The sequence below is a fragment of the Mastigoproctus giganteus genome, chromosome 6, assembly GCF_048544385.1.
Source record: "Mastigoproctus giganteus isolate SK-2022 chromosome 6, ASM4854438v1, whole genome shotgun sequence".
NCBI lineage: Eukaryota > Metazoa > Arthropoda > Arachnida > Uropygi > Thelyphonidae > Mastigoproctus > Mastigoproctus giganteus.
In genome coordinates this window covers 175,680,250-175,693,662 of record NC_143580.1, presented here as the reverse complement: position 1 = coordinate 175,693,662, position 13,413 = coordinate 175,680,250, and the positions used below count along the sequence as shown (strand labels likewise).

The following is a 13,413-nucleotide window of genomic DNA, read 5'->3' as shown; positions in this document are numbered from 1 at the left end:
TTAAATACTTAAGTTGTACATGTATATTGCAGTATTACTTTTCTAAAATGCATCACAACAACAGATTTCGGTATCAGGAGAGTACAATGTACTTACTGACCCTACCTTGGCTATGCCACTGAACAGTAGTAATCCATTACAGTGGGAGTAGTGGAGAATATTTTCTGCTTCAAATGGATGGAAGGTACTTGTCGATATTCCAGCTGAAAATAATGTCACGTGGCATGAAGACAGTAACAATAGGTGCTTTATTCTGAAAAGTCCCTTGAGGAAGTTACCCTTTACATTACCAAAAGTCAGGGCGGTGATAGGGATGCACAAGTGAGGCACTGTGCTGTTAATAAAATATGCTTTACATTTAACATTCAATATCAAATTTCTACATTCTCTCTACCCCAAATACAAAATATCTTTTTTTATTTATTGTACTGTTAGGTTTTCACTATCTACAAATATACAGCAATAGGTATAGCCAGTGCTTTTTTTGGGACTGTATGCAACGGTACGGTATACAGGGCACCTTTATTAACACCGACATGTGACATTTGGATGCAGTACATTTCAAAATTTGTAATATTCAGAAATTTTTTTTTACATGCTTAACTAGTATTCAAATAAGCTTATAGTTATTTAACTAAATTTGCATTTTTAAGGTATTTACTATATAAGACTTTATAATAATTTTTAGAATTTTAAATTACTCAATCGGACCTCTGTTTAACGAACTCCTATACAGCTAATTTTTTTATTTAGTGAATTTATTTTGAATTCCTCTTGGTAATTTACATTTAAAATAGTTTCCGTTGAGCGAAGAAAATTTTTATATAATGAATGGATTAGGAGAGAGACTTAAGGGTAAGCACTGTTAGCACTTCTGGCCTTCAAGCAATTTAGGCAATTGGTGTTGCTGCTAAGCACAAATTAAGAGAGCTAAAGGGATTACCATTCTACAGTTTCAGTGGTACTCGTAAAACCTATCTGACCACCTGTCCCACGTACCAGAGAAGTTTCGCTGGTGAATAGTGAGCAGATCAAGGGATATTACAAAGTTCTCTAACAGGGTGCTACTGTAAGTGCCCTATTAGAGAATTAGGAGAGAGTGATTTTCTTTTACTCCAACAAATAATCATCTGTTGTTTCACAGAAGTGTGTCATCCACACTTTCCATAAATTTTCCTGTCTCCATTTACATGGTCAGTACCTGAATATCTGAATAACTCCGATATTTTGGACAGTTAAAAAAAAAAGAAAAAGAAATTCAAATTTAAAAACTAGTGATAATATCGATGATGAGAGAGGTAAAATGAGGACAATGAAGGTATTAAACCTCCTAAACACGAAACATTGGTTGGCAGCTTCTGAAACTTTGTCGAGGCCTACAGTGTGAAGAAAATGTTCCCAAAAATACAAAGTATGTTAAAACAAATGTGGACATTTTTTTAATGATCGATGTACACTGAAATCCAGTGTACATGTACAGTGTACAGTGAAATGATATACAACAAAAGATAAGCAAATATTTTTCAAATAATTCTTAATATTGTACACATTATGTATGTATGCAAAAAAATCGTATCTTAATATGTTATGTATTAATAAATTGTTTTGAAAGAAAATATTTATTTTTTACCACTTATTTCTGATTTATTTACCATCTTTTACTGTATTTCTGAATGTTGAATTATTTTTCATTGTGGAAAAAGTCATATTTCTTTATAACAAAATTTTGCGAGCAAACAATTGATTTCGTTATACAGAGGTCTGACTGCAGATTTATTTTGTTAGGTTTTATCCCACTTTCTCAGGTGTTCTGTTCATCTAAGAAGTAATACTCATTTCAGTAAACTCTTACAAAAAATTCCGGGAGAGGTGAGTCACGTGATCGATCACTTCACATGGCATCATCCGCACAAAGGATCATGGGAGACAGGTGGTGCTGCCTAGTGGTGGCAACCACAATTAAAATTGGTTAAAATCACCAGTACCCCTACTTTTTTTGGAGAGTCGTTTAGAGAGGTTGTTAAAAATTTACCAGCACACCCCTGAATGTACATATTTTCATCTTTCGTCATCACTTTCATCACTTGTACGATTATTCTCAACAAATCAGCATCTTTGTTATCGTTCAACAAAGTTATTGTTCAATGCATGGTGCGCAGAACATCACTTGTACAATTGTTTCAGATCTATGATGATCTGAAACTTGAGGCTCCATCAACCAGTGGCAATGCTGTGCACTTTGAAGACTTTAAGGCCAACAGAGGCTGGTTCGATCATTTAAATAAAACGGCGAATATCAAAAGTGTTGAAAGGCATGGGAAGGCATCCAGTGCTGATAAAAAAGAAGCTGAAATTGAATTCCAAGAGTTTGTTAATCAGGATTCTGGGGGTAATTGTGCAGGCAGATATGAAGTTTTCTGAGCAGTGCAGATGGTCTGCAAGAGTAGCTCATGGTGTCTTGTCAATGATATACAGGAATTTTTCTAGCAGGGATAAGGAAGTGATTATCCCCTTGTATAAGGGGATAATCACTTCCTTAAAATGAGGCCTCCTGACCTATATACAGGTCAGGAGGCCTTTTTAAGAAGGATGTAGAGCTGTTGGAACAAGTACAGAGAAGGGCAACAAGATTAGTGAATGGAACGAAGCGTTGCTCTTACGAAGAAGGGCTTAAGTTTTGCAGCTTACAGTGTCTGGAGACTAGGCACCTGCGAGGTGATCTGACTGAGGTGTATAAAGCCTTGAATGGTTTGAGCATGTTCAATGCTGATGGGATTCTTCCTCTTGCTCAGGATAATCACCTGAGAGGGCATAAATTCAAATCGAGGAAAGAGAGTTGTAGAATAGATGTGCGGAAATTTGCCTTTAGCCAGCGGGTAGTTGATTGGTGGAAGACTTTCATTTTTTGTTGTGGAAGTTGATAGCCTAAATAAATTGAAGGCTGAGCTGGACAGGTATTTGGAATGAACGGAAGGGTGAAATGGGAGCAGTTTTTTTTTTGGCTGATGCTGCATAAGCTTGCTTTCTTGCATCGTATGCCTCTACTAATGCTAATGCTAATTAGGAGGGTTATCTTCCCCAGCAGGTTTTTAACACTGGCAAAACCAGTCTCTTCTGGAAGCGAATGCCCAGAACGTACATCAGTAAGGATGAGGCTAGTTTACCTGGGCTAAGCCTATGAAATATAGGCTCACTCTCCTGTTGGATGCCAATGCCTTTTGAGATTTTAAGCTGAAGGCTTTGCTTGTGTGTGTTTGTCACTCTAATACCCCCAGAGTATTTAAACAACAAAAGGTCAACAAAGGCAAGCCGGGAGTGTTTTGGCACAGTAACAAGAAGGCCTGGGTTACAGGATACTGTATGTCTTCGGTGAATGGGAGCTTGGAGTTTTCTGTCCTTCAGTGAAGCTTCCTACATAGGAACTGCTCCTGCTGGATAACACGAGGGGCCACAATTGCAAACCTGTTCAATCTCTTGAGTCACAATCTGATTTTGTAAAATTCATATTTTGCCACCCAACACCACTTTGCTTGACTTTGGACAGTTTCTTGGCAAAGAAACTGTCCAAAGTCAAGCAAAAGACAAAACACTGAAAAGACACCTGACGCTTGATATAGTCCCAACACCACTACGCCACCACTGATTTCATCAGCTCTGCACTTCAAGTCTAAGGTAAATGCTAATTTTTTAAGATGTATTTATTAAATAATATTTATAAAACATTCATTTTTAATGTAAAAATGAAGTAAGAAATACCTATTTTATGTGCTGTTGAGGAACAAATTACAGGAAATCAATGTATTATTGGTTCAACTTACGATATTTTCAATATATCAATATAATGGGTTTTGTGGAACGAATTACAGGAAATCAATGTATTATTGGTTCAACTTACAATGTTTTCAACATACAATGGGTTTTGTGGAACGAATTACCATCAGATGTTGAGCCCCCCACTGTATATAAAATGCGTACATTTTTTTGCTATTTAGTTTTAAATTTTACAAATACTGAAAAAAAAAAAAAAAAAAAAAACTGTATACTGTATGGAATACTAAGGCTCTAATTTCTGGTTTCACAAACAAAAATAATCAAATAAATAATAAAAGTTATGTGAGTATATATTTGATTTCTGCTGAAAGAAAATTATTTTATACCATTATAAATAAATTGTGAACAATTTAATAAAATCAGAATGACAAGCACTAAAATATAATGAAATTCAATAGTAATAGAATATATGATTTTTTTTATTACAGCAGTTTAAAATAATAAAATTCAAAATACTTATGCATAGCATAATGATACTAAATTTATAAAACTTGTATTATAGTTCGATTGTAATGAAATTACTGAAAATAATATTGTAGTTTTGAACTAAAATGCAACAAAATAATTCTTATATATTCATATTTTGTAGTCACCTTTAAATCTCTTAACGCCTCTGCAGAATTTTAAATAATATCTCTTGCTTGATTCACATTAGTGAATCGAGCAAATAACGTACTGTCATCTGTATTGCAACACTGACTTACATCTCTATTTCTTTTAACAGTTTATAAGATGGCGTCACCAGACAAAAATTAAGTATAAAAATTGACATTAGTTTTAATTAGCAATATATTCTCTTAAAAACTATATTATATTTTTATTTTTAACAACAAAAACAATAATAGCACTGAAATATTAATAGTCCTTTCTCAAATTTTGCCACCCCTGAAAAGGCCGCCTCTCAAACTCACCTATCAGGCTGACTGTGATCCCACATGACTCTATAATAATAATGCTTCCTAATTACTATAATAACTTTGTTGAATGAGATATTCTCATAACTTTGAGCTTACCAGGCAATTTGGCATAAACAACCTTAGGGCACTTCAGAGTTGGTGGTAGATCAAACTGTTCAACATCACTATCCTTCTCACTTACATTAGAATCAAAGATTTGCAGCACTCTCTTTGCTAGCTATTAAAATAACAGCAATATAAATTAATGACATTTTTTAAAATCTTTTATATAAAAATAAAAGAAATGAACACAGTATGGGGGGGGGAACTTACAAATGACATGTCCACATTTTCCCTTTGATATGTTGAACTATTATCAACCGAGTGATGATTCAAGTTTAACAACAACATAATTTGCATATTCAAATTACAGATGTGTAATAATGTCAGTGGGTTATATATGGAAAATCTTACAGGAAGAATTCCAAAAGGAATGAACAATATGTTAACTACTATACAGCCATGTCTGCCACAATGAGGAGAGGGTGGGAGCAATTGAAAGGAAGCTGATGGCTGGTGCATGTACAATTGTTACAGAGCAGGCGACTGTTCACAAATCTCATGGGAGGTTCCAGAATATGTAGTTACACCTCTGGTTAATGCAATATATTTTTAATTAAAATAAAGTTAATATAATCATTAATATTTCCGATCATAATATTCAAAATTTCCACTTCAATGGCAAACACTGTTTGCCACTAATATGAAAATAAAAATTTTGAATATTGTCTAACAAGCCATTTTGATTGAGCTGTCAGATCTTTTGGGAACACAGCTTCTGAAAGTTCCATAAGAGATGAAAACAACTGCAGAGGGAGTTCCTTCAACTTTCTAAAGAGGTTAAAGTCCAGGGGCCTCATATCTGGTGAGTATGAGCTGGCACACCCAGGGTCCTGAGCTGAATATCATCATTCTTCTCTTTCTTGGTGATTCCCTTCTACATCTTTCTCTCTCTTAGGGTAAATCGGGAATTTTTTTTTGGTTTGTGCAGCATAAGCCTCAGGCTTCCTTGCACTTGTGGGTTGGGTTTTTTTCTTTTAAGTTAATTGTCGCCTATTAGACTTTACTACAATTTAAATATCTCGGTTAGTTCCCCTAATATAATTGTACCCGTTAATTATACCCCCACTTGCGCATCTGACCTTAGACTTCACAGAAGAATTCAAGTTTGGGGGAACCTTTCAGCCTATTCCTGTTATTTTGAACACTCAGCCTATTCCTTCTGGATAGGCTGAGTGTTCAAAATAACAAATAAAAAACACTATGTATATAAAGTGCTTAGCATCATAATACACAGCCATTTCTGAATAAACAGAAAATTTTTAAGGTGGCATCGTTTTAGGTTATATCTCATATTGTGAATACCTTCACAACGAGTTGCCATGATATTGCACTACTTCGAATAAGTAACGCTTCACCTAAGGAGAAGACTAGTGTTACTTATTCTCAGATAGGTACCACCACCCAGACAGCACTGTTTCAGGGCTATTTGGCCCTTCGTCAGTGAGTGGGTAGGTACCCAAGTGATGCAATGATGGCAAAAACAGTTATGAAGTATAACTCCACAATATGAGAGATGCCTGATGGTGTATGATGTATTTAGACTAAGGTGCATTTAGGGCTAGAGCCTCAAGCTGCGAACAAATTTAGACTATGTATATAAAGTGCTTAGCATCATAATACACAGCCATTTCTGAATAAACAGAAAATTTTTAAGGTGGCATCGTTTTAGGTTATATCTCATATTGTGAATACCTTCACAACGAGTTGCCATGATATTGCACTACTTCGAATAAGTAACGCTTCACCTAAGGAGAAGACTAGTGTTACTTATTCTCAGATAGGTACCACCACCCAGACAGCACTGTTTCAGGGCTATTTGGCCCTTCGTCAGTGAGTGGGTAGGTACCCAAGTGATGCAATGATGGCAAAAACAGTTACTTCATAACTGTTTTTAGTTACTTCATAACTGTTTTTGCCATCATTGCATCACTTGGGTACCTACCCACTCACTGACGAAGGGCCAAATAGCCCTGAAACAGTGCTGTCTGGGTGGTGGTACCTATCTGAGAATAAGTAACACTAGTCTTCTCCTTAGGTGAAGCGTTACTTATTCGAAGTAGTGCAATATCATGGCAACTCGTTGTGAAGGTATTCACAATATGAGATATAACCTAAAACGATGCCACCTTAAAAATTTTCTGTTTATTCAGAAATGGCTGTGTATTATGATGCTAAGCACTTTATATACATAGTCTAAATTTGTTCGCAGCTTGAGGCTCTAGCCCTAAATGCACCTTAGTCCAAATAAAAAACACTAAATATTGAATAATATAGTTTATTGTACATAGTTACATAATTACAACAGGGTAAACTGATTAAAACTCAAACACATAACAAAATCATCCAATTTACCTACTTAGTACCAGACATGTATATATATTGGTAATTAAGTATATTGAGCATATGCTAGTTGGGTTACTTCCTTCCATACAAAATAACTAATGACACCTTTTTGGAAACTGATAACGTTCCTTCTTCCTTACACATGATCACAAAGAAACTTCAAAAAATATCATTACTCAAAAAAATGTTTAGACATTTATACTCTTAACTACTGGTTTAGTTAGTGTCCCTTTTCCATTTAGGCTATAATCTACAATTTTCTCCAATCCGGGTAATTATATTATTGACAAATTTCTACAATTATACGCTTGAATAATTTGATAGCTATAATCATCTATCTATCTCCCCTCATTTCCTTCCAAAATTTCGTTAATCATAAATGTTATACAGTAACTGCTAATAAGTACCAACCTCCTCTCTATTTCTTTCTTCATATATTAAATCATACCTCAAACAAAACCATTAATAACAAATATCAATCTCCTCTTTATTCTTCTTACATATATTTAATCATGTTATAATTAAAACCATTAATAAGGAGTATCAATCTCCTCTCTATTCCTTTCTTACATATAATTAATCATGCATTAGTAAAAACCATTAATCACAAGTATCGATCTCTATCCTTTTCCAAAATATCATATATCTAATATTTCCCCTTTTGTTAATGTCTTTCATTCCTAACTCCTTATTAACCTATCTTTACATTTAGGTATTTCTTGTACATATCTCACAGTATCTTTTATTAAAGTTCTGCTAATTTGTATCTGGGTTCTACAGTTTGTATCTACAGTTCTTTGTGTGTGTGTGAGAGTACTTATGAAAACTGGTCACTTACTTTGTTAACTAGGCCGAGCTTTGCGGTAGGTCTTCGTCCTTCTCATAGTGAACAATGGATCTACGTCTGGAGCTGCGTGTCATAAATTTCTGGGGAAGTTAGATTGGAGTTGCAGGATTACTTCGTAGGTCTCGACTACTCTTATTTCGTAAGAGTGATGCATTTTATCTGGTCAGAATAGCTGCTTCCTCGTTCATCTACTTAACATCGACACCATCAGGCATCGCTTTGGGTTTCTTTCATTACTCTTGTTGTAGGCTCTATCTGGCTACATTTTGGGTTTCCTCCATTGCACTTCCAGCTAGATACTTCTCAGCATTCTTCTCCACACCTTCCTTTCGTCCGACACTATCTCATCAGTTTTCTTCACTCTGTTCTTTTACGCCCACTCTCCCACATTCAAAAAAAAAAAAAAAAAAAAAACTCGCTTGTGCCTTGCTCCGGCCTCTTCACTCCCTCATGTTGTTGTTGTTTGTTATTTGGTTTTTAGGAGCATTAGCAACTAAGGCCATATTGCTCCGGGAAATGCGGTGGCCATTCCCTGACCTTTCCGCATCCTCCATATTTGGTGGTGACGGGCTCGAACCCCAGTCTAATCAAGAAGCGTTTGCTATGCACTGCTGCTCATTCCCACCTGGCTATGGAGGAACCCTCATACCAAAAAAATTCTGTGTCAACTCTCGTCCCTTCCCCTTTACTCCCTTTTTGTTCTCCTCCTCCCACATCTTACTCCCGAGTTCGCCACGCCTATTCTCTGTAGCTCCTTCCAATTCTACACTTACCATCGAATTTCTTCCCATTTTATTTGCTCGAATTTCTTTCTCAGCCTGTCCCGTAGCATGTGTCTCAATATTCCATTTTTTTTATTATTCCTCCAGCTCCGTTCCCATATGGTGCATTCTTTGATGATTGCTGACCATTCTCCTAAAAACACTCAAATTTTACCTAACGCCTTGCCCTCAATAGTGTTGGAAAACACGCATCCCAATCTGATAACCGCAGATTCTATTTAGGGAAACTTATTTGCTGGACAAGATGCCCACTTCCTGTTTGTTTAGATGGTATTCTGATTGAAGTGAACTACTCGCTTGCATTAAACCCAGTTCCCCTTTCCTGTGTACGTCTCCGCATAACCCTTATTTCGACTGTTTGTAACTGACCCCTGCTGTCTCACCCGCAGCTTTTGTTTGGCCCCGAGTATGACGGAAGTAGAAGGCTCGGTCCCTGCTAATTTTCCTTACCCATCATTAAATTTGTCTTCCCAAAGAATAATTCTTATTAGTGCAATATGACAATATTGCTACTTTATTCCAACTTACAACAAGAATTCTTGCATAATAGAACAGACCTCCAAAGCCTTTATATAATTAAATTGTAAGATTTTGTATCTTACACACTATATGGCTAATAATAATAATAATAATAATATGCAGGATGTAGTAGAATTTTTCCATTAAAAAGGTCACATGCAGCACTACATGTGTTTTCATATCATGGAGAATGAGTGCGCCTGCTTCCAAATATTCTAGATAAGCTTAGTAAATTTTCAAGTACAACTGTTATCTCAAAAACTTTTCATAGTGATCAGATTGTTCTTTGAAGCACTATTTTTTCTGTGGCAGTGAATACCATTCATGTCATAGGCAAAAGATCAAAATTTTTTTAAATGCTGACTGTTGTTAGAAATTTTTTTTCCACGTGCTGATGATGGGCACTTCTAATGTGCAGACTGAATTTTGAGAGTTTAGATTCCCATAATGTCAAATGCATGTTTCATCTAGTACCATCAGAGGAATGATAGTATTAAATCATTTATCAGAGGAATTCATTTTCTATATACTCAAAATGCTATAACAATAGTTGGTAAATCTTGAAGAATGAAATTTTTGTTCACTGTAAAAGTGATGGGGAAAATCAAACTTGCAGAATTCTTTCACTCACAAAGTATGTCTGTCAGTATTCAATAAAAGCTTGTTTTGGATATATGGTCTTTGATCATAATTTTTTTCTGTTGTTATCCTTTGTGGTAATGATGGCCAAGGTATCATTAGCTGTAATCATCCAAAAGCTTCTGCAGCCTTCTCAAAAATATTGTGTCCAACTGGACATGAATATCAATCCACTAATGATGATTTCGATCATCATCATACACCTCCTTCAACTAATTATGATTTTCAGTTGGTGTTTTCCATGTAACATTTTGATTCTAACAAAAAAGAAGTAGTCTTTATGGATTATTTGACTAGATATTTCTGATTCATCCATTTAAAAGTTCTGTAGCACAAAATGGGTTATGATAGAAACATGACACTAGTACCTCTTTCTATGGCAAGAATCAAACTACTGAGTCATGTAGCACTACTTCTGGAACCAATCATATCTAGCCACAGGACATATATGCCATGTACTATAACACACACACACACACACGCACGCACGCACACACACACACACACACACACACGCACGCACGCACGCATGCACACACACACACACACACACACACATTTTAATTGTCCTATATTAAAAATAACAAATATTTTGAATATTAATATTATTAGCCATAAGGTGCAAGGAAGCCTGAGGCTTATGCTGCACTGACCAAACAAAACTTCTGAGTTACTGAGAGAGAGAAATAGAAAGGAATCACCAAGAAAGAGAAGAATGATGATATCCAGCTCAGAACCCTGGGTGTGCCAAGCCCGTGCTCACCAGATGTGAGCCCCTGGGCTAAATCAACCAGGTCTATTCTCTGTGGTCCAGCATTATTTCTGTTGTCTTCCCATTCTGGTTCAACTCAAAAATGAAAAAAGAAAAAGAATACTGACTATGAGCTCTTCAAAAATTATTTATTTTCAAATATACATGAGTTATTGTATATAACTGATTGATAAAATATTATAAAAATGTTTTTTACATTTTAAATATTTATTATTTATATGATTTTAGCATGTGAAATTTCTTGAAACATTTACAAGGATGCAGTTCTGATTTTTTGGAGCATACCAAACTGTTTTTTTTTCTTCCACCACTTCCAATTTCTTTCTTTATAGAAGTTTTTTCATTTAGTCCCATGTTAATAATCACATTAAAAAAAAGCCTTTAGATCATTTATGGAAACTGAAACACAGTCAGACCTAAGGAACAATCGGGAAGTAGCTTATTTGAAAGAGTTTTGTTGGCATAATTATTTGTTTCATTCAAAATTTCTTCAAACAAAGAATCAGTAAAAAAACAACTGAAATAATTAAAGTTCAGTTTTTGGAATACAGGTATCTCTCACATTATGTGATTAATTGGTTTTCATGTAAAAGTGAATTGACTTTTACATGGTTAAAATAGGGATGTGTTCCAAAATGAAAAATAACTATCTAAAATTTAGAAATAAATGCATTTATTTGGTTTTTCTTCAATTAGTACATCAGTACTATAATTAATTGTAATTGTATGATGAACCAACTAATAGTGATACAGGCCCTGGTCAATGGACTGACGATTTTCAGCTCTGTTGAAAAATTGGTTGAGAGAGAGAGAGAGAGAGAGAGAGAGAGAGAGAGAGAGAGAGAGAGAGAGAGAGAGAGAGAGAGAGAGAGAGATGATGGATAGCATTATTTCTTTCCCTGTAGAATTCTTCTCAACAAGCTAAAGAGTTCTGAATCTCTCTAGAGACTTTAGTGCTTCTCTCTCTCTCTCTCTCTGTTAGTATCATTCTTGTTAATGATACTAATGGCATTGTTAATGTGCTTAAAATATTCAGCCATTGACACCCTGATCAACAGGTTGGATAAGGGATGTCGTATTTGGTAGCAGGAACATAACATTAATGCTTTAATCAATATCAACAATGCTTGGGGGGAATGTCAAGGTGCATTATCCAGGAGGAGAAGAATTTTAATGGGCACAGTTTTCCTCTCACAATAAGCTTTCAATTCATGAAAGAGTTCATTGGAAAAGTAGGATTCAAAGGCAGCTGCTGTAATCCAAGCTTTCTTGTTAGACTACCTGGCAAATGCTCCTTAGAATAACCCTTCAAGTGCTCATGGGTTTTTGGAGTGGTAAACCATGAAGGGTTTTATTTTATGATCTCTAGATGCATTCCCTCCTAATAGCAATGTAAGGCAATCCTTGGAGCCTTTAAAATCAGGAGCCTTTAAACCAGTAGTCCTCTTTTGCACTGAGACAAATGCAAATGTTCTGCTTCACATGCACTTGGAGAAACAACCCCACTGAATACTTGCTGAGGCAAATAACCATGGTCTTCCATTGCCACTCAGAGTTATGATGGAAAGTTTTCAGCAGCAACTGAATCAGCTCAGCAACCTTGACTGTTAGTTTAAGGTTATGGAATCCACTTCACCTCTTCAAACATTCAAACCACCCAACACGTGTGACAAAGGCTTGCACTTTCCAATTAAGATTCATGTCCAAAAACAAATTTTTCATTTTCGCCTGGATAATACTGGTGGATATAGAAATAGCACATTGATTTTGACGTTCAATCCATTGAGCCAACATCCTTTCTAATTTCTCCACGAGTGGTGGTCTTATCCATGTGATCTTACTAGCTGTCATTCTTGTTGCACTTTTACAACTGTCTTTAATTTTCTCAGCTTGATTCCTTATTGTTCTTAATGTCAGTTTGAAGATTCTTATGCTCTGACTATGTTAACAGTCCATTCATTATATTCATACCTCTTAATCACATCTAATTTTTACTCAAGGATTATAGATTTCCTTTGTTTTTTGCCATTGGCAGCACTTTGGTAACGATTTTTATGTTTTCTCATATGTTGCACAGATTTAAGATGACAAAATTCTGTGATGCTTCTGATTCTGCATTTGCAGAGAGACCAAACACTTACAACACTGCATGCTTATGACTCATGCATGGTGGTTGAGTCATAGATGCATGTGCATGGTGATTGGCTCGTAGATGCAAATGCATGGTGATTGAGACAAATTTTTTGAAACTGTTTAAAGTGAAATTGTGTACAATGAGGTGTATCTGTGTTTGAATTACTCAAAATAAATCCACAACTTGTCCTATATTAAAAATAGCAAATATTTTGAATATTAATATTATTAACCATAAGGTGCAAGGAAGCCTGGGGCTTATGCTGCACCAGCCAAAAAAAATTTCTGAGTTACAGAGAGAGAGGAGTAAAAGGAAAATGTTTGAATGAAACATCATTTACCTTGTTTGGTCTTTAATTTTTCACATCGGCGTTGGTTGGCAGGTTGTCATAAATTTCTTCATCACTGCTACAAGATATATCATTGGGATTGAAAATAACACCATCACTCTCAGACAAAAATAAAGCAAATAGAAAAGCGTGGGAGTGAAGAAGCCATGATTTGGTGTGATTATTAACCTAGTTTTCA

At 35.5% G+C, this 13,413-nt stretch overlaps 1 protein-coding gene across 1 annotated transcript in view; it reads right to left on the bottom strand.

Annotated features, from left to right (window-relative positions):
* Positions 1-253: 253 nt before the first annotated feature.
* LOC150084765 (cilia- and flagella-associated protein 61) overlaps positions 254-13,413 on the bottom strand; it is a 135,221-nt gene continuing 122,061 nt past the window's right edge. Inside the window, exons 5-6 of the mRNA XM_090375522.1 lie at positions 4,845-4,965; positions 254-334 (exon numbers count right to left, since the gene is read on the bottom strand). Coding sequence (XP_090231648.1) covers positions 297-334; positions 4,845-4,965 — 159 coding nt within the window. The 3' untranslated portion in view covers positions 254-296. The remainder of the gene's footprint in view (positions 335-4,844; positions 4,966-13,413) is intronic.